This window comes from Phoenix dactylifera, chromosome 13, assembly GCF_009389715.1.
Source record: "Phoenix dactylifera cultivar Barhee BC4 chromosome 13, palm_55x_up_171113_PBpolish2nd_filt_p, whole genome shotgun sequence".
Taxonomy (NCBI): domain Eukaryota; kingdom Viridiplantae; phylum Streptophyta; class Magnoliopsida; order Arecales; family Arecaceae; genus Phoenix; species Phoenix dactylifera.
This window is the reverse complement of record NC_052404.1, coordinates 6,145,379-6,169,615: the sequence shown is the minus strand read 5'-3', so window position 1 is coordinate 6,169,615 and position 24,237 is coordinate 6,145,379. Positions and strand designations below refer to the sequence as shown.

At 40.9% G+C, this 24,237-nt stretch overlaps 1 protein-coding gene across 1 annotated transcript; it reads left to right on the top strand.

Moving 5' to 3' along the window:
- Positions 1-39: 39 nt before the first annotated feature.
- LOC103723010 (putative disease resistance RPP13-like protein 1) lies at positions 40-4,155 on the top strand. The gene is made up of 2 exons (XM_039132863.1): positions 40-3,373; positions 3,476-4,155. Exon 1 carries the CDS (start codon positions 174-176, stop codon positions 3,330-3,332), a length of 3,159 nt encoding a protein of 1,052 aa, XP_038988791.1. The 5' UTR covers positions 40-173; the 3' UTR covers positions 3,333-3,373; positions 3,476-4,155.
- The last annotated feature ends 20,082 nt before the right edge of the window (positions 4,156-24,237 follow it).

Genomic DNA, 24,237 nt, shown 5'->3' with positions numbered 1-24,237 from the left:
CCTGACGGCTGCTTGCTCTTAGGATCCAACTATGTGATCTGTTCCAGCCCCTCCCGTTCTTGTCTTCCCCAGTCTTGAGCTAATGGGTAAGCAACGAGCTCCCAGGCAATCCTCTCTTCAATCTTCATAGCTTCCATCATCTCAAATCGAAACACCGAGGACCAAGAAAGAGAATGGCCAGCATAATCTTAACCTCCCTTGCCAAACTCACCACAAAAATATTATCCTCCTTTGGGTCCTCGCCAGCCTCCAATGTAGCAGAAGAGCTCGACAAGCTTATGACCACGGTTGCCGAGATCAGATCCCAGATCGCTGATGCGGAGAAGAGGGAGATAAAGGAGGAGTCCGTCAAGCTTTGGCTCTTTGAGCTCAAACAAGTCGCGTATGATGCTGAGGACATACTCAGTGACTTCGACTATGAGCTGCTGCGAGTGGAAATGGAGCGTGGCCTCCAACTCGATACCCGGAAGAGGAAACGGGAGGCACCCAATCCATCCTCATCATTTTTCACTCAATTCAAGAGGCCAGCGCAGACTGCTCGACCTCCGCCGGCCGCAGTCGAGGAGATGGACGCAGCTGACGAGCCTGTCAAGCTTTGGCACTTCGGGGCCAAACAAATGGCTTATGGTACGGAGGCCATGGTAGCCAGCATCGACTATGAGATGATGGCCGTCGACATTGATCAAAACCTTCGCATCGGCGCCGACACTGAAATGCGCGAGGTAAATCATACCAACCCTTCTCTTGTAGCATTAGATGCTCCATTCCAGCATGACTTGTTGAGAAGGATAAAGATGGTTATGGAGAGGTTTGATGAGATTAACAAAGATCGAGTTACACTCTGCTTGAGGGAGGAAGAAGGTATCAGGAGAGCTGAAACCAACATTAGACGGTCCACCTCATTAGCAGATCTCTCAGAAATATATGGTAGAGAGGATGATAAGAACAGGATAGTGAATGCACTGTTGTCAGCTGATGGTGAGTCTGATAACCACGCTATACCTGTTGTTTCTATTGTTGCCATGGGTGGGATGGGCAAGACAACCCTTGCTAAGCTTGTCTATAACGATAAGAGAGTGGAACAACATTTTCAAGTAAGGTCATGGGTCTGGGTGTCTGAAGTTTATGATGAGATTAGGCTGACAAGAGCAATTATCGAGTCTGTAACTGATCAAATATGCAACCTCAGGAATCCTGATGAACTTCAGGATGAACTGAGCAGAGTACTTTCAGGGAAGAGGTTTCTGCTTGTATTAGATGATATTTGGAACGAGGATCCGATCCATTGGGAAACACTACAAGCATCCTTAATTAGTGGAGCAAAAGGGAGCCGAGTCATGATCACCACCCGATACGAGAATGCAGCATCGATCATGGGCGCACAGCCGTTTCTTCGCTTAGGTGGTTTGGGGAGAAGTGATTGCTGGGCCTTGTTCTGCCGGCATGCATTCTATGGCTACCAAGCTGCTGCCTCACCAAGCCTGATAGCAATTGGTTGGAAGATTGTGGAGAAGTGCAAAGGTGTGCCTTTGATGGTGAAGACACTTGGGGGTCTCTTATCTTCTGAAACCAGTGAAGAAAACTGGGATGAGATTTTGACGAGTGATGTATGGGATCTGGACGAGGGTGAAGAGAGCATCCTGAGGGTTCTAAGGTTGAGCTATCATCATTTGCCTGCAGCTCTCAAGCCATGTTTCACATATTGTGCGGTATTTCCTAAAGGCCATGAGTTTGAGATGGAAAGACTGGTCAGGATGTGGGTAGCACAAGGTTTTATTCACACAGAGGATACCAAGGAGATGGAAGAAACAGGGCGTGCATATGTTGACGATCTACTAAGGAGGTCATTGTTTCAAGATCCATCTCACTTCGATTATAAGCTCAATTTCACAATGCATGATCTCATCCACGACCTGGCAAAATCCATAGCAGGAGAAGAATGTTCTATAAAAGAATATGCAGAATCACAAGGCATTACCTGGAATAAATATGTCCGCCATTTATCAATTGTTGTAAGCAATGAACTATCTGTGTCATTTGAGCAAGGTGAAGAGCATGATGCATTAAGGTCGCTCTTGCTACATCCAGGTTGGCGCACCATTTTTCGGCTCGAAAGAGATTTTTTCGCGAAGCCAAGATTGCAACATCTTCGAGTACTCTGCTTAAATCGCAGTGGAATCGCCGAGGTGCCAGATGCAATAGGCAACCTAAAACAATTGAGATATCTTGGCCTCTCTGCTACAAGGATTAAAAGGTTGCCAGAATCTTTGTGCAACCTGTATAACTTGCAGACGCTTGACCTCCAATTTTGCAACAGCCTTGTGGAGTTGCCAAGAGACATCAAGCATTTGATTAACCTGCGTCACCTTGTTATCCACAATAAATTTACTGCTCCAAGTTCTGTGAGTTTTTTTTTCCGGGGTGAGAAACTTATGTTACCACCAGGCATTGGAAGACTAACTAGACTCCAGACACTACCACTGTTCACTGCGAGCGGAGAGGAAAGATATGCTGGGATCGCAGAACTGAAGGACTTGAATGATCTCCAAGGAAAGCTTTCCATAGTGGATCTCCATAACATAACACATGACCGCATAGGTGAAGCCAAGGAGGCAAAACTAAGGCTCAAGGAACGCCTCAGCTGGTTGGTTCTAAAATGGGACAATTCTATGAGTTTCATTGGTTCAAGGAATGAGGATGATGAGGTGGTGCTTGAAAGTCTCCAGCCTCACACCACCATCCAGCGCCTCGAGATAGAAGGATACAAGTGGTGCAGATTTCCCACCTGGTTGGGGAATCCTTCCTTCTCAAATGTAGTAGATATACAGCTTTCACATTGTGTCAGCTTGGAGCAGCTCCCAGCTCTTGGCCAGCTTCCATCCCTCAAGGTTCTCGAAGTGTTCAGCATGCAGAGTTTGCGACGAATAGGCCATGAGTTCTATGGAGACACAAAGGTGACATTCCCCTCACTCCAAAGACTACTACTCAAAATGTTGCCAAAATGGGAAGAATGGTTGCATGTACCAGAAGAGGGACATGCATTTCCTTGCCTTCAGGATCTTGCAATCTTGAAATGTCCAAAAATTACATCGCTGTCTTTGTTCGGCTTTACTGCACTGAAGAAGCTTCAGATTGATCAGTGCGAAAAGCTTGCAGTGATCAATGGTTTAGATAAGTGTTGGTCAGTGTTGAAACAGAAGCTTGACCATCCACATTCAGAATCTTTAAGATGTGGAACATGTCCAGACCTTGAATATTTGGAGGAGCGGCGGTTACCGATGGCACTTGAGACTCTGGATATTACTGGATGCCCATCACTCACCAAGTCTTGAATTAGTTCTGCTAAAGAGCTATCAAAATCCTCATGACAGAGGTAATGCATGATATCTATTGTAAATTTCCTCCATCCTTTTGTCGGGTCTTCATATCCTTATTTTGTGCCATAACTGAGTCTTGCCTTATGATCTAAATACAGGAAGAATTTGGACAAGAGCAAAAGATTATAACCTCAGAGAAATTCCTGATGCAAGTGCATATATAACCTGTGTGCCAGGACCTTGTGGCCTCTCTTGTGTTCTGATATGGATTGGTCCACATAAGATAAGAGGCGTGCAGTCTCACTAGAAGAGGCTGTGATTACAATAAGTGGAACCCCGAAAGTAATTGGTTGAGAAGATCAAATGATGGCTGTCCTAATCAGTTAAATTGTAGTGTTTGTGATGTAATTTAGTAAGGAATGATTCTGCTCGGAGTCGTGTACATGTTTTATGTGCCCTTAACAGTTCTTTATTTTCAAGATCTCAATTCATTAGCCAATCACTTTGCAGGTTCTTCCCAACAACTCAAATTTCGATAGAATATACTGCATCTGCATTTGTCATGAGCTACTAAAAGTCAACCTTGCAACACAATTTCATTGTCCTTTTTATATCTGAATTGCATAGTTGAAAGAGAAGATGTGCGCAGAAGAGAGCTCTGTATGCGTGACTGCTTCTTTGGCCTTTCCTTTTTGTTTTCTCTATTCCATTCTCATGCAAGCATTTGAAATTTAGCGATAAAAGTGCTTGTATACTTCTTTTTGTAGATCTTAACTCTTTGAGCAGACACATTCCATGCAATAATGAATGAGATCATTATGGAAAATCCTAATTTTATCTCATGGAAAATCTGCTGATCCAAATGGATGAGACAACACTGAATGGTTATGGTTATTCCTCATGAGGTATTTACCTATGCTTTTTTCCAAATAAAGTATGGGTGCATTGTGTTTAAAAGAAAAGTTCAGAGAATACAGGGGGAAAAGAAACATAGAGAGCAGGGCCCTTTATTCAGTAGGTAAAAAAAGGTGAAAACATCTGTTGGACTTTGGGTATTGGACCCAAATTGGGATGCCCATGATAGATTAACCTTGTCCAATCCAAACGCAGTTCCACAAAAGGATAGTTACCATCTTGAGGGAGGGATAGAGTCCAATATTACTTCTAAAAAATCACCGGAGATGATAGAGTTTGACTCTCACTCAGTTGCTTGAGGTGATTAGGGATTTCATCTTTATAATAGAGAGCAATACCTCAATGGTATATGAAAGAATCACACAAAGATCACAAGCATTGAGAGGATCAAAGATTCAAGGAACCGCGATAAGCAAGCAGCCGGATGCATGAAGAAATCCAAGAGGTTCTCCATCAATGCTCTAGAAAGCTATAGGGCACTTGTGCAATGGCAAGAGGGTGCTTTTCGCTTCATTAGTGCACACCTGATTATGGGATTGAGAAAGTTATCCAACTCTAGATTTTAGATATGCTGTGTTCGTGCTTATGTAAAGTATGATTACCCAAAAATACCAATACTTTTTTTTTTAATCTATATTAGAATTGACATTGGTATCAGAGCCCTAGAGTTGTTTCCTTAGATTAATATGCATCCCTCCTAATACGACTATATCTATGTTTATATTGCCATATGTACTGGATTTTTTAAGGGAGCCCTTGGGGCACCCCCTCCACTATTACACACCCTCCACCAGGATCCTGACAATTAGACCACTATTGGATCTGATGGGTCCTGAGAACTTGGCAAATGTGATGCTTGCACCATAGTGACTGGTAGTAGGGTGATAGCCGGTGGGAGCTGTCATGAGCAGCCACCGGGTTTGTGCAGCATGTTGGTGTCACAATGGGCTCGAAGGAGCCTAGTCAAGCCAAGCTTAGGAGGCAAGGGGTGCCGATTTGGAGGAGCTTTTGGAAGGCCAAAAAGTACTTTCTGACCCTCCAAAAATATTTTTAGATGAAATAGGAGTGTTTGGTAAAAATTTCACGAAGCTGTTTTAGTTTTTCTTAAAAGCTAAAAATAGTTTTTTGGAATAAGCTTTATTTTGGAGCTTTTCGATAAATCACTTTTAGGTCCGATTGGAAAGTTATTTTTTTTACCAAAATATATGTGATAAAATATAACAATTATACAAAATATCCTTTTAATAATTATTTAACCAATTTTATCACTTAGCTAGAAAATTTATTATATTATGAAAAATTAATTTACACTAATAATTATAATATTTTATACTTTTATTATTATATTATACTATAAATATAATATTATATTACATTATATCATAATATATTGAAATATTATGTTAAATAATTTAATATTATATTAAATTATTGTGCTATAGTATATAGTATTATATTACTATATTATAATAATATTATATTAAATTACAGTAATATTATACTATATTATATGTTTATATATTAATATATATTATATTTGATTATGCTCTATTATATAATATTATGTAATGTTCTGTATAATTATTTTGTCATACTTAAAAACATTTTTTCAGTTTACTTATCAAATATATATTAAAATGCCACATGACTTTTAGAAACTGCCATGGCCATTGGGTTAAAGTACAGCCACCTTAGGTGGAACAACTATTGCTTTCGGCCACTGTCAGCCATCGGATCGTGTGGAGAGGGTTCGAGCGATAGCGGCCCTTCAAGAAATTTTGGCGCTAGATGCCGACAGACAAATTTTGGCGGGGGTGGTTTTGTCCCTTTCGTCAACATTCCAAGCCACGGTGTCGGGTGGTTCTATATACACCCCCCCTATTGCTCAGGACACCCCCCAAAAATTAAAAAAAAATTAAATACTCTCTACACCCCCCCATTTGCTAAGGACACCCCTAAAAAATTAAAAATACCTAAATTACCCCCCACCCTCCCCACCCCCTCACCTAAATTGCTCTCTACACCCCCCAAACCCCCCCCCCACCCCGCTCTTCCCCTCCAAAACACCCGTAACCCTTCCGCCCAAAAAACCAGCCTCAAGCACCTCGCCGGCGGCCAAACCCCCTCCGTCTCCCCCTTCTCCCTCTCGTCAACGGTCGGTGCAGTGCACCTCGCCAACGCCCAAAACCCCCCCGTTCCCCCTTCTCCCTCTCGTCGCCGGCATTCTCCCGATCTCCGACCACCTCGCCGGCTTCTCCCGGAACCACCTCCCCGGCCATCTCCCGAGCAACGAGCACCTCGCCGGCGCCTCCACGACCACCTCGAGGTAGCTCCCCCCCCCCCGCCTCCAGTGCTCCGTTCGGCACTGGATCGCCGAACAGAACCCTTCTGTTCGGCTGAACAGTGCCGAACAGAAGCCCTCTGTTCGGCAACCCTCAACCGAACAGAAGGCTTCTGTTCGGCTGCACGGTGCCGAACAGAAGCCTTCTGTTCGGCTGCACAGTGCCGAACAGAAGGGTTCTGTCCGGCACCGTGCAGCCGAACAGAAGCCTTCTGTTCGGCTCTGTGCAGCCGAACAGAAGCCTTCTGGTGCCAAATCGCGTGCCGTGCTGAATTTTGTGCCGAACATTTATGTATGCAATTGAATTATTTTCTTTGATATAGCCTAACATTGAATTTCTATATTTTCAGACATGGATCCCCGTCTCGCCAGAGTTAGACCTACGGCGTCAGCTAGGAGACGTCGTGCTAGGATTGCTTCTCCCGAGCCTGCTCATATGCCATCGGACTCTCCTGAGTCAGAGCATGATGATATGCCCGCTAGGGGCGAAGACGATGAGTCCGTTGGACCATGTCCAGGAGGTCCAGAGGATGAGTCCGTCCTGATCAGTTTCAGGACGCATATAGCAGCTTCCATCTGGAGGCAACAGGTATTGTTTATTTGTAATAGCATTATATTTTGTTTATTGATGTTTTATAAAGTAGTAGTAATTATACATTTATATTACAGGAACGAGCTCCACTAAAGTGCATGAACCATACTGCCAAGGTTGGTGAATGGAAGTGGTGGTCTTCAAACCAACCAAATACCAGGTTCAGAGCACTATTGAGGCAGTCGGGCCTCGTAGAGTTAGTACAGTGCTCTTATCGATTCATCGATAAGATTCTGATTTCGGGCTTCGTAGAGAGATGGCAGCCCGAGACGAACACCTTCCATATACCATTTGGCGAGATCACTATCACGTTGGATGATGTATCCGCCATTTTAGGGATTCCTGTCGCAGGTTCCTCAGTATCAGTTTCTCCTGAGAGGATGAGTGATCGGGATGCTGAGGAGCTACTTGTGGAGTTGTTGGGGGTGTCAGCTGGAGACGCGCGTCAGGAGGTACTGTCATCGCGCGGTCAGTCTGTGAGGATGGAGTGGCTGAGGACTCAGTTTCACTCTGTATCTGATAGAGACAGGCAGCAGAGGATAGAGTGTGCAGCACGAGCCTATTTGTTATTTTTGTTAGGCTGCACACTCTTTGCTGATAAGAGTGGGACCAGGGTGCCTAAAGCGTATCTGTATTTACTGCGGGATCTGGATAGGGTGAGCACATATGCCTGGGGTACAGCTGCCTTAGCATATTTGTATCGGCAGTTGGGGATTGCGTCGAGGTCATCAGTGAGACAGATCAGTGGTTATATGACGCTTCTGCAGGCATGGATTTATGAGCATTTTCCAGCACTCAGTCCTCACCCGTCGCTCGAGTATACTGATGCCAGTCCCCGCGTGCACCGCTGGATGCCCGGTACTCCATCCCGTACCACGATGGACCATTTAGTGGTTCTACGTGAGTCATTGGACCTTTTGAGCATCGATGAGGTATGTATCATATTACCATTTGCTTGTGTTTGTCAGTACTTTTAATATGCGATATAGTATAAAACTGAAATGGACCTTTTGTTTTGCAGGTTATTTGGGATCCCCATCATCGGCTTCGGAGAGATCGCCCATATATACCCGTCGCATTTTTTAGTGGCTCCATCAAGTGCCTTGATATCGTAGAACCCTATCATCCAGAAAGGGTTCTTAGACAGTTTGGTCGTATTCAGACCATCCCTCGAGCGCCACTAGCCCCTACGCGAGCCAACAGAGGTTCCACAGCAGGCTCGTACCGGATACATTACTCCTATATGGATCAGCTTTGGGAGCGGTGGGAGGACCACGTGCTGAGCCAGGCGAGCAGGAGCCACCCAGTTACCCGGCCATCAGACAGCGTACCGGGATACATGGAGTGGTATCTCCGTATCACGCACGTTGCAGTTCAGCCTCCTCATCTGCGCTCGAGTACTCATTCTGGAGCTAGGGGAGGTCATGATGATGCTGACATGCACCGGCGGCGTAATGCAGCTGCACTCGGTATCAGTACCGACATTGTACGGATGGGTCCCTCAGAGGCTATGTCACTAGGTGCCGGGCACCTATATGATGCTATTTCTCAGATGCATCAGGTACTTCTGGGTGATGAGCCTGGCCCGAGTACAGCACCTCTCATTCGGATCCAGGACCCTCTCATTCGGACGTACAGCAGTACACGCGTCGACGATGGCGTCATAGGGATTGATGATGGAGCCTTTGTAATCTTTGTAAAGCCTTTGATATTAATGAAAAATATATATTTTTGGTACATTTACGTGTAATCTTTGTAAAGCCTGGCCCGTTCTATTTTACACAAATATAACAGTGCACATAACAATCAATCTAACAATGCGAAGACAGATATTTTTTGATTTATATTGATGATGGAGTTTCACAGTACATGACTCTAAGAGGCCAAAAAAATTTACAACTTTCAAAAATTGTACATATATAAACAATCAATCTAACTCTACTGTCTTGCCTCCACCTCCCCCTGAGGAGATGGAGTCCCGTGGGGGGTTTGACCCTGAATCTGATACGACTGATGTTCTGCCTCCACCTCCCCCTGAGGTACCTCCAAATGTTGTTCCAATCAAAGCTGACCCTGGACAAAGTTCCCCTCCAAAAAAGGCAGCAAAGCCTAAGAGGGTGCCAGTGGCAAGACCTGGCCTTGCAAGGAGAGGGCAGCCGATTAACCTCTTAACCAAGAACATCACAGAGCCCTCTTTTCCAACAAATGTGTTAATCATCTGCTCAAGCTTGTCACCGTTAAGTTCTTGTACATCAGAAAGGTCTATTAGTTCCCCTGTTTGATTTGTTTGCTCCCACCAGCTCTTAAGTATGTTTCTGTTTACATCTGAAATCTCAACGGAAACAACAGTCGTCATATGTATTCCCAGCTGATGATGGAGTTTCACAGTACATGACTCTAAGAGCCCAAAAAAATTTACAACTTTCAAAAATTGTACATATATAAATAATCAATCTAACTCTACTGTCTCGCTAATTATAACATTAGGTGAGATGCTCTCTTTGAACTGTTGAATCCGTGCTTCATATGAATTTTCCCATCCGGTAGCACAAGGAAGATGATATTTTCGCCAGTTGGTCGCTACTGGCGGAACGGGATGTCCCGGCAACAAGAACACCTTCAAAATTAGAAATAAGAAAATATTAATAGCTACAAAATTATAAATAAGCAAAATTAAATAAGCAAAATTAAATATTCGCAAGTGTTGTGAACGTAGTACCTCAACAAAATGATTTTCATTTACGAATCCGATAGCGATATCTTTGCGGGATAGAAGAGGTACTGGCACAGAACGGAGAGGTAGGAAGGTCAGACATTGTTGCAACGAGAGATGGTATAGGACAACATTATAGCAGTATGCTATAAGATGACCCATGTCCGGCATAGTCATCCATCTGTCATATGGTGGACAATCATCATAATATGATAATGCATGAGTGATCTCAGCAATCGTCCCTTCCACACCATATAATGTGCGATAGTGGTCCGAATGACATTGCAACTCTTGCAATAAATCCTTCCTAACACGCACCCAGTCATCTTCTCCAAATCCCAGTAAGTCAGCTATTGCCCTAAATCCGCAATTCCCATCAGCTTTTACATCCTTGATATGCTGGATGTATGGTCTCAAGGCAGAAGGAATAGCATCAATATAGATAATGGGCGTATGTGACTGGGCTCTAGTACGAAAAACCTGCAAATAATATCAAATGATAGAAAATATGTAACAATGGCAGAAATATCCAAATAGTTATCCGTCTCAGCACATCCCGTACCGGCACGGCACGGCACGTCCCGACATGTCCCGTATCGGCACATCTCGGCACGGCACGTACCGACATGTCCCGTATCGGCACATCTCGGCACGGCACATCCCGTATCGGCACATCTCGGCACGGCACATCCCGTATCGGCACATCTCGGCACGGCACGTCCCGACATGTCCCGTATCGGCACATCTCGGCACGGCACGTCCCGACATGTCCCGTATCGGCACATCTCGGCACGGCACGTCCCGACATGTCCCGTATCGGCACATGACATACCGGCACGGCACGGACCGTCCCGTAGACGTTGTGATACCTATTGTAAGGAAATAAATATTTGGTACTTATCTTTTGCTTGGGCCGCCTCTTTTGAATCTGAGTAGATGGATTGCGGATGGTAACTTTCTCAACACCAGGTGAATAACTATCCTGTCCAGATAGAACCAACTCAAACGCAGACGGGTCACGTCGAGTAGACGTATCAACCTTCATTGAAGCGCGCCCACGTGAACCGGTCTTCCGTTTTGCAGGCTCTAAAAGAGGTGTACTATCTGGACTTGCAATCTCTCGTAACTTCTTGATCATCTGCAATTGAGAAGCCCTATCTAACTTCTTGAATCGTAGCGCAATCAAATCTAACTCTGCATCACAACTCAACTGAATTGGCTGCACGGGGGGGGGGGGGGGGTAGGCAGAATATCAAGTTTCCTCCAATGAGGATCTATGCAGTCGAGAGGAATGGGCCGACCTTCCACCCTGTACCGCGCAATCTGGTGAGCACATGGTATACCATGTGTGCGTCGAATAGCGCACCCACAATTTGAATCATCAAACCCAACTGAATTGGCTCGTTTCGATTGGGCGAGGACATGATTTAACGCACTTATAGATATGAAACCTCGCAACTCTTTGAATTCAGCTGGCTTGAAGTTGTGCTGCACTACCAATAAACTCTTCTCCAATGAGGCTTTAACGGAGCTGTGCTGCAACTCAATCAATCCATGTATTCTAGTCCAAGATGACTCGAAACTTCCTTGGCTTGATCCAAGCTGCTTTTTGAGCTTTGCATGTGCACTCTCGACCCTAGTAAACAAATGAAAGTTAGATATAACAATTGAGGCAAATTAAAATTAAATGAGTCTTTATTTGTGATACCTATTTGTCGTCACATTTCCGTAGTGCCTGCATGTATCCGTCCACGCCGCAACAAATCTTTCCTTGTATTTGCTCAGCCAAATATCTGACACATACTGTAGTGCATCTGGATAGGTACCGAACTCTCTCTGCAGTGCACTCCAGCGATCATTATACTCGTCTTCCGTGGAGGACAGCACTAGTACATTCCAACTCATAATAAATTTATCCCATTTCTCCTTCAATTCGAAAAATTTTTTGCACTTGGCCAAAACATTCCTACTAATATGCCATCTACATAATAAATGTCTAGCAGTAGGAAATACTCTATGAATTGCATTCATCAAAGCCAAGTCTCTATCTGTAACAATCAACTCAGGCAAAACATCATCAGCTATGACACTGCGCAATCTCTCTAATGCCCAAGTATAGCTTTCTTCCCCCTCAGAATTTAAGTATACAAAAGCAACTGAAAATGTCATGTCAGTAGATGTCACCCCCACAATCTCTAAGAGCGGAAGACGATACCTATTCGTCTTGTACGTGCAATCCATTATCAACACACGGGAAAATGCACGGAACAAATCAATGCTGCCAGGGTGTGCCCAAAATAAGTCATGCACAACATCCGTATTAGTACAATTCCTATGCCACTCAATATATTTAGCCTCTGATAATTTACTTAATAGATGTTGCATTTCAGACCTCCCGGCTTTCTCTGCAACCTTAAACCGTTGACGTACATTGTAGATAGTCTTGATAGTCGTAACATTGAGGGCATCTCTTTCCTTCAATGTGGATAATATGTCCTTTGGACGAACCAAACTCTTCGACATATCCACTAACAATTCCGTCTCCTGCTCAGATAATCTCCCTGCATATGAGTGCCCCTCCAGATTCTCTGCAGCGGGATGATTGTGCACTCCACATACGACCAGTAATATCCAATCATCCGCAGTATCCAATTTCTTTCCTCTTAATGCAAAAGGGCATCCACACTTCTTTGTCCCACAGGCAGTCTTTATTCGCTTTTCTTTTTTGGTTCGGTACGTCCCACCCCTCTCACAACCTAACGTAATTCTGGGTTTCTTAGAAATGGTACCTGCATCAGATGATTTGATTACAACAACAAAACCATTTCGCCTCCCAGCTTCACGACACCAATTACACAAGTCCTCTCTACTCTTGAAGATCTATACATTAAACAATTTATGTAAGTACACAGTTGTAAAAATAGCTCGCTAAACTAATACAAAATTGCACAATACATTATAATACCTCGTAAGTTGTAAATTCGCTTGTGTAATCCAGTACAAATTCTGATCCAATTATACTCGATTCGGTTGTAGCATAGCCCTACATATAAAATAATTTATCACCAAGAATTAATGAATCAGAGGATCTGTTCGGCACAAAATTCAGCACGGCACGCGATTTGGCACCAGAAGCCTTCTGTTCGGCTGCACAGTGCCGAACAGAAGGCTTCTGTTCGGCTGCACAGAGCCGGACAGAACCCTTCTGTTCGGCACTGTGCAGCCGAACAGAAGGCTTCTGTTCGGCACCGTGCAGCCGAACAGAAGGCTTCTATTCGGTTGAGGGTTGCCGAACAGAAGGCTTCTGTTCGGCACTGTTCAGCCGAACAGAAGCCTTTTGTTCGGCGATCCAGTGCCGAACGGAGCACGAACCGTGAAAAAAAAAAAATTTCGAAACAAGGTGGAACACGGCCTTCTGTTCGGCACTGTTCAGCCGAACAGAAGCCTTTTGTTCGGCGATCCAGTGCCGAACGGAGCACGAACCGTGAAAAAAAAAAATTTCGAAACAAGGTGGAACACGTACCTTTGCGGCCGATTCTTCGTCCCAAATCACTAGTTGCTTGTCCATGCTTCGAATGGGGCTTAAATCTCCTTCAAAGATCGCCTAAACGATGTAAATGGATCGAGGGGTTTAAGGGGGGTTTGAGGGGTTGTTTGTTTTTCTTTTCAAAACGAAACGGAGGAGGAGGAAGGGGGGGTGTATGAGAAAATCTCAAGGGCAATATTGTAATTACACTAAAGGTTAGTTTGGGTATTTTTTTTGGTTTTTGGGGGGTGTCCTGAGCAATAGGGGGGGTGTATATAGAACTACCCCACGGTGTCCTCCTTACTTTTTTTTATATATAGTTAAATTACCGAAATACCCCTATATGGCGTTCTCCATTTCTCAGGACGCCCTCCAGCTTCAACGGAATCATGATGGGGTCCTCGGTATGCCAGGTTGTTGGGAAAACCGATCAAAAAAGAAATAAAAAAATTTCCATAGAATTAAAATAGTTTAATTAAGTCAAAAAAAATCTGTTTCTGTCCTAGATTTTCACCATCCAAATAGCTGAAAGTTTTAATTTTTTATATGTTTTTTATTTTTTTATTTTAAATTTTTTTAAGCAGCTAAATTTGTCAATATAGAAAATGAATTTTAGGAGGAGTGAAACTGATCAATACTTTCAAATTTCCAAATTCTAATGAAGTTCGATTTGGATCATCCAGTGCAATTGCCAATATGAAATAGTTAGCGTATTTTCAAATTTAAGAATATACATGCTGTTCATGGCAAGATGTAAAAGAGACAAAAAATGTCGATGTTGCTAGATCAACCTTATGAAGTAACATTTTCTTTTAAATTTTGTGGAGTGATTGATTATACCCCTATTTGATTTTGATGAGCTCAAAGCATTTGAGTATATCTTATGTTGTACTAATGAATTCAATCTAGTGTTTCGGCGAATTTATGTGAATTTCTGTTCAAGTGCCTCTAGCTTTGGTCCAAAGTAATTTTGCTAAGTGTTGAACTCAGTTTGAACTAAAGTCTGAAGCTCGAGTCGACTCCGGAAGATTACGAGTCGACTCCAAGTGTTTCAGAGGTTCTGGCACAAGCTTGAGTCGACTCTGGTACACTACGAGTCGACTCCGACTGAGAACAGACAGGAGGATAGAAAGATGAATTTTAGATCCTGTCACCGAGTCGACTCCAACAGGTTTCGAGTCGACTCCGATGGTTGTCGAGTCGACTCCCGACGTTTTCGAGTCGACTCCAAAGAGTAACAAACAGAAAGACAGAACGATGGTTTTTAGACCCTGTTACCGAGTCGATTCCGATGTTTAGCGAGTCGACTTCCAGTTATGTCCGAGTCGACTCCCAGAGGAAAGCAAGTCTGAAAGGTAGAGAATTATTCTCGGAGACGCTGTGAACGAGTCGACTTCAAGTGCTCCAGAGTCGACTCCCAAGTCAGCCGAGTCGACTCCGAGGCAGTTCAGATCAACAGACAGAGAACCATTTTCGGAGATCCTGTGAACGAGTCGACTCCAAGTGCTCCAGAGTCGACTCCCAAGTCAGCCGAGTCGACTCCAACAAAGTGCGAGTCGACTCCGAGGCAGTTCATATCAACAGACAGAGAACCATTTTCGGAGATCCTGTGAACGAGTCGATTCCAAGTGCTCCAGAGTCGACTCCTAAGTCAGCCGAGTCGACTACAACAAAGTGCGAGTCGACTCCGAGGCAGTTCAGATCAACAAACAGAGAATCGGCTTTTCGGACTCTGAGAGCCGAGTCGACTCCAAGAGAATCCGAGTCGACTCGAGAGAGAAAAGCAGATAAATGGATTTCTGGAACCCTGAAAATGAGCCGTCTCCAAAAGTGTCGAGTCATCTCTAGATATTGGCGAGTCGACTCCAAGTTTGGTCCGAGTCGACTCCAGGATGGGACAGCACTTTAATTTAAATCCTAAATAGTGGGCGAGTCATCTCCAATAAAGCATAAGTCGACTCAAGCAACAGCCGAGTCGACTCCAGATCGAGCGAGTCGACTCCGACCCCAATGAATATATTGCCAGGATGTGCAGACTGTACAGAACGGCTACAAATCAGTCTCTAACGGCTATTTTCCGTAGGAAACCGTTAAATAGCTAGAGTAAACAGTAGTAGAAGACAAATGAGCTATTCCATTGTGTGCATTAAAGCTTTTTAACTACCAAGAGCCTCTTGAGAGAAAAGACAAGCAAAAGAAGGAAGAAGTGCATTCAACTCAATCCGACAAGTACTTCCTTCGCATTCAAGGCTCTACTACTGTCATTCAATCTTCTGTGCATTCAAGAGGAGACTCAAAAATCGAAAAGCCCCTACTTCCCTTTCCGAAATTTGTTTGAGGGCTTCTAACCTTACTCTATTTATATTGTTCACATTTGCTTTTTAGAAGCTTTCCTTGTGATTGTCCCAAACTGTGTTTCTTACGTGATTCAATCAGAGGATTGAATCAAGGGTTGTAAGGTTTGTTGGTGAGCCAAATATAAAACCAACGGTGTAAGGTTGTAATTGGTGAACCGGAAAAAATCAACTGGGTTTGATTGTAAACCCGGAAAAACAGTCGGATGGTTCTAGTCGGTGAGCCTGTAAAAAACGACCGAGTACGTTGTGATCTCGCGAAAACAACAAGTTGGGTTGTGAACTTGTAAAACAACCGGCTGTAATTCTAGGAATTATAGTGAACTCCTAAGTGCGGCTTGGTAAGTGGACGTAGGAGTAAGAGTTGGCTCCGAACCATTATAAAGTCTCTTGTGTTTGTATTGATTAATTGTCTCTTCCACTCTCTCCATTCATTACATCTAGTAATCTATTTAACCTGCTTGCAATAGATTTAATTAATTACTAATTAAGATTTAATTTATCAATAATTAATTAAAAACCAATTTACCTCCCCTCTTGGGTTGTCTCCTTAGGCAACAAGTAGTATCAGAGCAGGTGCTTTTATATTGATTGGTGTTCCAATCCCAAAAGAGTAAAAGATTAAAATGACAACCCTTTTGGATCTTCCCTTAGTGAGGGGCAATTCACCAATAGGCCCCCATTGTTCAATGGAACTAACTACACTTATTGGAAGGCTAGAATGAGGATATTTATCCAAGCCCAAGATTATGATGTTTGGAGCATCATAATTAATAGACCATATACTCCTTCTATCTATGTAGATAACATTGCCATACCCAAGCTTGAAAAAGATTAGGATGATAACGATAGAAGGAAGGCACAACTAAATGCCAAAGCAATGAATGTTCTTTATTGTGCCTTGGATCCTAATGAATTCAATAGAATCTCTACTTGCAATTCTGCAAAAGAGATATGGGATAGATTTGAAGTGACCCACGAGGGCACAAATCAAGTTAAGGAATCTAAAATAAACATGCTACTTCATAAATATGAACTCTTTAAAATGGAATCTAATGAAACCATCTCTTGCATGTTCACTAAATTTACTGATATTGTCAATGGCTTGAAAAGCCTTGGCAAAAGTTATACTAACAATAACCTTGTCAGAAAAATTTTTCGCTCTTTACCAAGATCATGGGAAGCCAAGGTCACGGCAATCCAAGAAGCAAAAGATTTAAACAAGCTGCCACTCAAGGAGCTTCTTGGATCTCTAATGACGCATGAACTCACAATGAAACAGCACAGTGAAGAAGAATCCTCTCATAAGAAAAAGGTAATTGCTCTCAAGTCTACTTCTTCTAACAAGAATTTTTCTTGCAGTAGCAGCAATAAAGAAGAAGACAATGAGGAAGATGAAGAAGAGGCTCTCCTTGTGTGAAAATTCAGAAGATTCATCAATCAGAAGAAGCCCTTCCATAAGAAGAGAGTTCCCTCGAGTTCCTTCAACAAAGATAAAGATAAGAAAAGGGAAAGTGAGGGAACCGGATGCTATGAATGCAAAAAGCCCGGCCATTTCAGAGTTGACTGTCCCTTGCTGAAGAAGAGTATCAAATACAAGAAGAAGAAAGCTCTCGCCACCACTTGGACTGACACCGATAAATCATCATCATCTTCGGAAGAGGAACAAGAGGAAAAGGCCAATTTCTGCTTTATGGCAAATGAAAATGAGGTAATATCTGAAACACATTTAGATTTTACTTTTGATGAATTGTATGATGCCTTTAATGAACTAATGGATGAATATAAGTTAATAAATCTTAAAAACAAAGAATTAAAGCTAACTAATCAATCTTACATTCATAAAAACGATAAATTAATTAAGAATAAGGACTCTATCATTAAAAAAAACTTAGAACTTAAAACTAGCAACCAATTGCTAACTCAAAAAACTAATACTTTAATTAAAGATAAAGAAAGACTAACTAAGAAAGTTTCAGAACTTAAAAACAGTAATCGAACTCTAAAAGATAACTTTACAAAAGATCTAAACTTACTAAAAACAGAAAAACTAAACTTAACGAATGAACTTAAAAAATATAAACCTATAGTTAAGAAGTTTACCTTTAGTTCTGAAAAACTAGAAATGATTCTTAATAGTCAAAGAGTTGTATTTAATAAAGCCGGTTTAGGGTATAAGCCTAACAACAAGCAAAAATTTTTTAAAAACTTTTTTGTAAAAGCCGGTGAAAGTAAAACTAAAAATGTAACTTATTTTGTTGTGGTCAAGTAGGACATATAACGAATGTATATAACCACAAAAGAACTGAAGCTAAAAGAAAGATTAAGAAGATTTGGGTTCCAAAAGGAACCAATATAAGTAACCTTGAAGGACCCAAGAAAACTTGGGTACCTAAAATTGTATGATTTTCTTGTGTAGGAGTGTCTTGCAGCCAAGCTCAACAAACACTGTTGGTACTTGGATAGTGGCTGCTCAAGTTACATGACGGGTGACAAGGAGCAATTCTTCACCCTAGAGCCTAAAAAGGAAGGTGCGGTGACTTTTAGAGACAATAACCAAGATCACATCGTTGGTATAGGTAAAATACAAATCAATCCTTCAACCTTTATTGATAATGTACGGTTTGTAGATGGTCTTAAGCATAACTTACTTAGCGTTAGTCAATTATGTGATAGAGGTTTTGATGTTCTGTTTAAGCCATCTTTATGCATCATAACCAACTCAATTGACAATAGCTTAGTATTCAAAGGAATAAGACGTGGCAATTTTTATGTAGTAGATCTTGAAGATCTTACCAAAAATACCCATTGCTTAGTAGCTAGTGATTCTAAAGTCAATGATGCAAGTTGGTTATGGAACCATAAATTAGGTAATGCAAGTATTGATACAATATCAAAATTAGTTAAAAGAGATTCTGTGATTGGTTTGCCAAAGCTAAAATTTGAGAAAAATAAAATTTGTGAAGGATGTCAATATGGCAAACAATATAGAAGTTCTTTTAAATCCATAAATTGTGTCTCTACTACTAGACCCCTTGAACTACTTTACATGGATCTTTTTGGACCAACTAGAACCACAAGCCTTGGTGAAAACAAGTATGGTCTTGTCATTGTAGATGATTTTTCTAGATACACATGGATCATGTTTTTAGCTCATAAAGATGAAACATTTTCAGTATTTAAGAAATTTCATAAGGAAGTAACTAACGCAGAAAATGCTTCAGTTATAGCTATTAGAAGTGATTATGGAACGGAATTTGAAAATCATCTATTTGAAAAATTTTACAGTAAAAGGGGATAACTCATAATTTTTCTGCACCTAGGACTCCACAACAAAATGGAGTGGTGGAAAGAAAGAATAGAACCCTAGAGAAAATGGCTAGGACCATGTTATGTGAAAGTAATCTCCCAAAGTATTTTTGAGGTGAAGCTATTAACACATCATGTTATATATTAAATAAAGTTTTATTGAGACCAATTATTAAGAAAATACCTTATGAACTTTGGAGAGATAGAAGGCCCAAAGTAAACTACTTTCATATTTTTGGTTGTAGGTGTTTTGTTCATAATAATGGCAAAGATAACTTAGGAAAATTTGATTCCAAATCTGATGAGGGTATCTTTTTGGGATACTCTACATCAAGTAGGGCATATAGAGTCTTCAACAAAAGAACTCTTGTTATTGAAAAATCTATTCATGTTGTTTTTGATGAGACTAATGATGCTTCTTCTAGCAAGAGAGTGGCCTTTGATGATGAAACAGGGATACTTGAGGAAAAGATGGATGACATGACCTTACAAGAGGATGATCCGAAGCAAATTGAAGAGACTTCAACAAGCCAAGAGGTAATTGCTGAACATGGGCTTACAAAAGGCTTGGAGGTATGCTCACGGTCACCCTAAAGAGTTAATCTTAGATGATCCATCTCAACCTATTAGAACTAGAGCCTTTCTTAGAAACTTAAATAATCATCTAGCATTTGTTTTACATTTAGAACCTAAAAACATTGAAGAAGCTGAAAATGATGTGAATTGGATTAATGCTATGCAAGAGGAACTAAACCAATTTACAAGAAACAAAGTATGGAACTTAGTAGAAAGACCCACTGAATATTCAATAATTGGAACTAAATGGATATACAAAAATAAACTTAATGAAAATGGAGTTGTGGTTAGGAACAAGGCTAGACTAGTAGCAAAGGATTATAATCAAGATGAAGGTATAGATTTTGATGAGACTTTTGCTCCTGTGGCTAGACTTGAAGCAATTAGACTGTTACTAGCATTTGCATATTTTAAAGATTTCAAATTATTTCAAATGGATATAAAAAGTGCCTTTCTGAATGGGTATATTAATGAGGAGGTTTATGTAGAACAACTTCCTGGTTTTGAAAATCATCAATACCCCAATCATGTTTATAAACTAAATAAAGCACTTTATGGTCTAAAACAAGCCCCTAGAGCATAGTATGAAAGACTTAGCAAATTTCTATTAAACCATGAATTTTCTAGCGAAAATGTTGATACAACCCTATTTTTGAAAAAGAAAAATAAAGATATGTTAGTAGTGCAGATTTATGTAGATGATATTATTTTCGGTGCTACTAACAATCGTCTTTGTGAAGAGTTTGCTGAATTAATGCAGAGTAAATTCGAGATGAGCATGATAGGAGAATTGAACTATTTTCTCGGACTTCAAATCAAACAATCTAAGGAAGGAATTTTCATCAATCAAGCCAAGTACATCAAAAAAATGCTAAAGAAATTTGATATGGATGGAAACAAGTCAATTGGCACTCCCATGAGCTCATCATGCAAACTAGATAAAGATGAATCAGATAAATCAGTAGATCAAAAACTGTATAGAGGTATAATAGGATCATTATTATATCTTACAGCAAATAGACCTGATATCATGTTTAGTGTATGCATGTGTGCTAGATATCAATCTAATCCTAAGAAATCACACCTAACTGCAGTTAAGAGAATTTTTAAACAAGTCAACTTTCCCCTCGTTGTCGGCATCCAAATTAATATGAAAAACATATATATGAATGTTTTTGCAGATTAATCATGGCCAACTTTCACCCTTTATCTAGAATTTAGATGATAATCGTTTGACTAGGCCAAATTTTATTGATTGGAAGAGGAACCTAATGATTGTTCTCACTGCTAAAAAGATTGTCCTAAAGGGAGACCAACCACAGCTTGCTATAGATTGTGCCACTGAAGAGAAAAAGGTTATTTTTGATAAATGGTATGATGATATTGAGCTTGCTAGATGGTACATACCGGCCTCTATGACCAATGTGGTGCAGAAGCAATGTGAGGGTATACCTACAGCATGGGATATGCTTATGCATCTTTAGGAAATGTTTGGAGAGCAGAGCAGGTCTGCATGCTAGCAAACAATGAAATTGCTAATGACCACCAAAATGGTGGAAGGTACTCCAGTTTGGGATCATGTTGTGAAGTTGATTTCTTACATTGACGAACTGAAGACTCTAGGTGCAAATATGGATGGTGAGACTGAGGTAGATGTGATTCTTTCACCTCTACTTGAAAATTATAATCAGTTTGTACTTAATTACAATTGAACAAGATGTGCTCGATTCTATCTAAGCTGCTCAACATGTTGCAAGCAGCAGAGGAACTAATTAAGAAAGAAAAATGTTCTCTTATGATATATGATAAATCAGTATTCTCCTTTGGAACCAAGCCATTTCATCCTAAGGGCAGAGGTTCAACAAAAGGAGGAAGTGGTCTCAGAGGTCTCAGTCTGGTCCTCCAACCAGGAAGACTAAGAAACATGACAAGGGCAATACAAAGAAGAAGCCAAAAGAAAATTGTTTCCATTGTGGCAAGCCAGGATACTAGAAGAGAAATTGCCACACTTATCTTGCTTCTTTGAAGAATAGGAAACCTTCTGAAGGTATGCTCATCCTTGAAATTAATTTATTGGATGGTCCAATTAATTCTTAGTGTGAGGAGATTTATATGGAATAGCGGGAGGGCTTCATATCTCCTGGAAATGAATCTAAGGTGTGCAAGTTGATCAAGTCCATCTCTGGACTAAAACAAGCATCTCTTGGCGGGAACATCCGATTTGATGAGTCAATCAAAGAGTTTGGTTTCTGACAAAATATGTGAAAGTTATTCCTAGGTTCTTCGGTGTTTAGGATGCTGAATTTTTTTTTTTTTTTGAAAACCATGGCTAAACCTGATCGGGTTGCCTACGTACCCCTTCACAAGGGGAATCAAGCCACACGTAGTTCTTCTAAAGTTTCAAAAATACAGCGAAAAAATGAATCAAATAATTTAATTCATGCATGCTTACAAGATCAAATCTAGAAATCAGCACATTAAGAACATATAGGATTATGTCGGAATCGTTTAAACAATTATGCTAAAACTTTTATGCATGATTAACTATCAGATCTAAAATTTAAGAACTCTATTTCAATTAATCTTCGAATATCCATCGAATGGATTCTGGAGATATCTCCGTGAGGAGCCCCAAAAGAGGGTAAAACCTCGAGAAATCGGACCTAGACCTTGACACCATAATAAATGATTAATGGTAGATTAATACTTTTTATGATGGATAAAAGTTGTGAATCTGATTCTTGACTTCGCAGCCACACACACGAATGGCCTCTACGAGAAGTACACGCGAAGTCCTGAAGGATCTTCTTCCGCAACAGTGCTAGCAGCTGCAGAACACTTGAAAGCTGAAATCTGCCCGCCAGGATTCAATCAACTCTTGATCAATCGTCTTGAAGCAGATAGAGATGAGGTTTGTAAGGAAAGTAGAGGACTCAGATTTGATCTTGAATCTTCTAGATATTCATCCTGAAAACCCTATCTAAAATGGAAAAGAAGAGGAGGAGGAGGCGGGTGAGGAAGAAGGCTGCAATGGATGTATTTTCGGTGCCCATGTTTGACCCCTTTTAATGGCCTCCGAATTTTCATTCAAAATTCAAAATTTATCTTCAGAAAATCTTCTTTAGTTGGCGCATGCAAAGGAATAGGAACAACCCAAATCAGATCTCAACCAAATCTGATTTAAATTCAAATTTTAAACACATGTGCAAGAGGGGAGGAATTTGAAATCCATGCAGCAGAATTTTCCTTCCTCTTGTCGCATATATTTTATTTGAAATTCAAATTTAAATGATTCAGAGGTTCACACGCTAGCTAGAAAAGTTATTTGATGTATGAAATCATTTAATATATTGCTTAATGTTTGAATTCAAATTCAAACAACAAATAATATCGCCATGTGTCAAGCAATGGGTCCATGCGCCATGCAATAATTTTGGTTTATTTAAAATTCATGAAATCCAATTCCATGTCACCACTAATTGCCACATCATCTGAGCCTAATCCTCTTGGGTTGCACCTAATCAAATTTGGTCAAATCCAGATTAAAATAAAGCAATTTGGTTGAACCCAATCTAAACAAGTCAGACCCTAATTGAGCTCAAATTGAATCCAATTCAATTTTTGGCTCATCCAAACTCAATCAAATTGAATTAATTACTTTGTGTTGGACCTAATCCAATTAGGTTAATCCCCAATTAAGAACAAATTAATTTAAAATTAATTTAATCAGCTTAAGTCCTTTTGGTTCTGACCTAATCCAATCAGGTCAAAACCTTGATTGAGCCCAAACTTGAATCCAATTCAATTTGGCTCATCCTTAGCACAATTACTCAATCAAATTGAGTTTATTAGCAATTTAAATTACTAATTAATCCTTCAATAATTACTTTAATTATTTTATAAGATAATTTGCCAATCAAATTGATCAAATTATCCCTGAATGATTCTTAATCATTCATCAGCTTTCTTGATCAATCAGAAATCTTCTATGCGTGTGACCTCATAGGTTCGAACCTAAGCCGGTAGTATAGGAATAATTTCCTACAGTAATCGATGTGACCATCTAGCAATGGTACCCGACGTTCGGATAGGCCAAATATATGCGAAGCAAATATTCTGAAATCCTGAACTATGGTTACTGTATAATTCAATCCCTTTGACTCCTAATGCCAGGATGACTTAGAGCTCACTGTCAACCCTATAATTAGTACATCCATTATATGATTAACTTTAGATATCCCGTGACTCCTCACTGGGATTACCCTTGCCAAGATTTTGCTAAATTAATCACAAGACATTATCTCCTATTTTCAGGAGGGGTCAATTCCATCTTGACTCACAACTGACTACGCAAGTACTTGACTGCACCTAGTGACCTTCCATCACTGAATTAGAAATTCAGGTAGTCCGGTACCAAAGTACAGTGAGTTGCTTGCTAGTCACAGGTTGCGTCTCAGGTCAGAGGGCCAAACTTATACCCATATCCACTCGGAATATCTCTCGACAGTAGAGCATTCCGGAATTGGTCACGTTCAGTGAAATGTACTCCTACACTTCACCTGTGTGGCATACCAGTGTCTCCACACTTCTTGGT

Coding starts and splice junctions, on each gene's coding strand:
- LOC103723010 (XM_039132863.1), top strand. CDS start 174: ATGGCCAGCATAATCTTAACCTCCCTTGCCAAACTCACCACAAAAATA.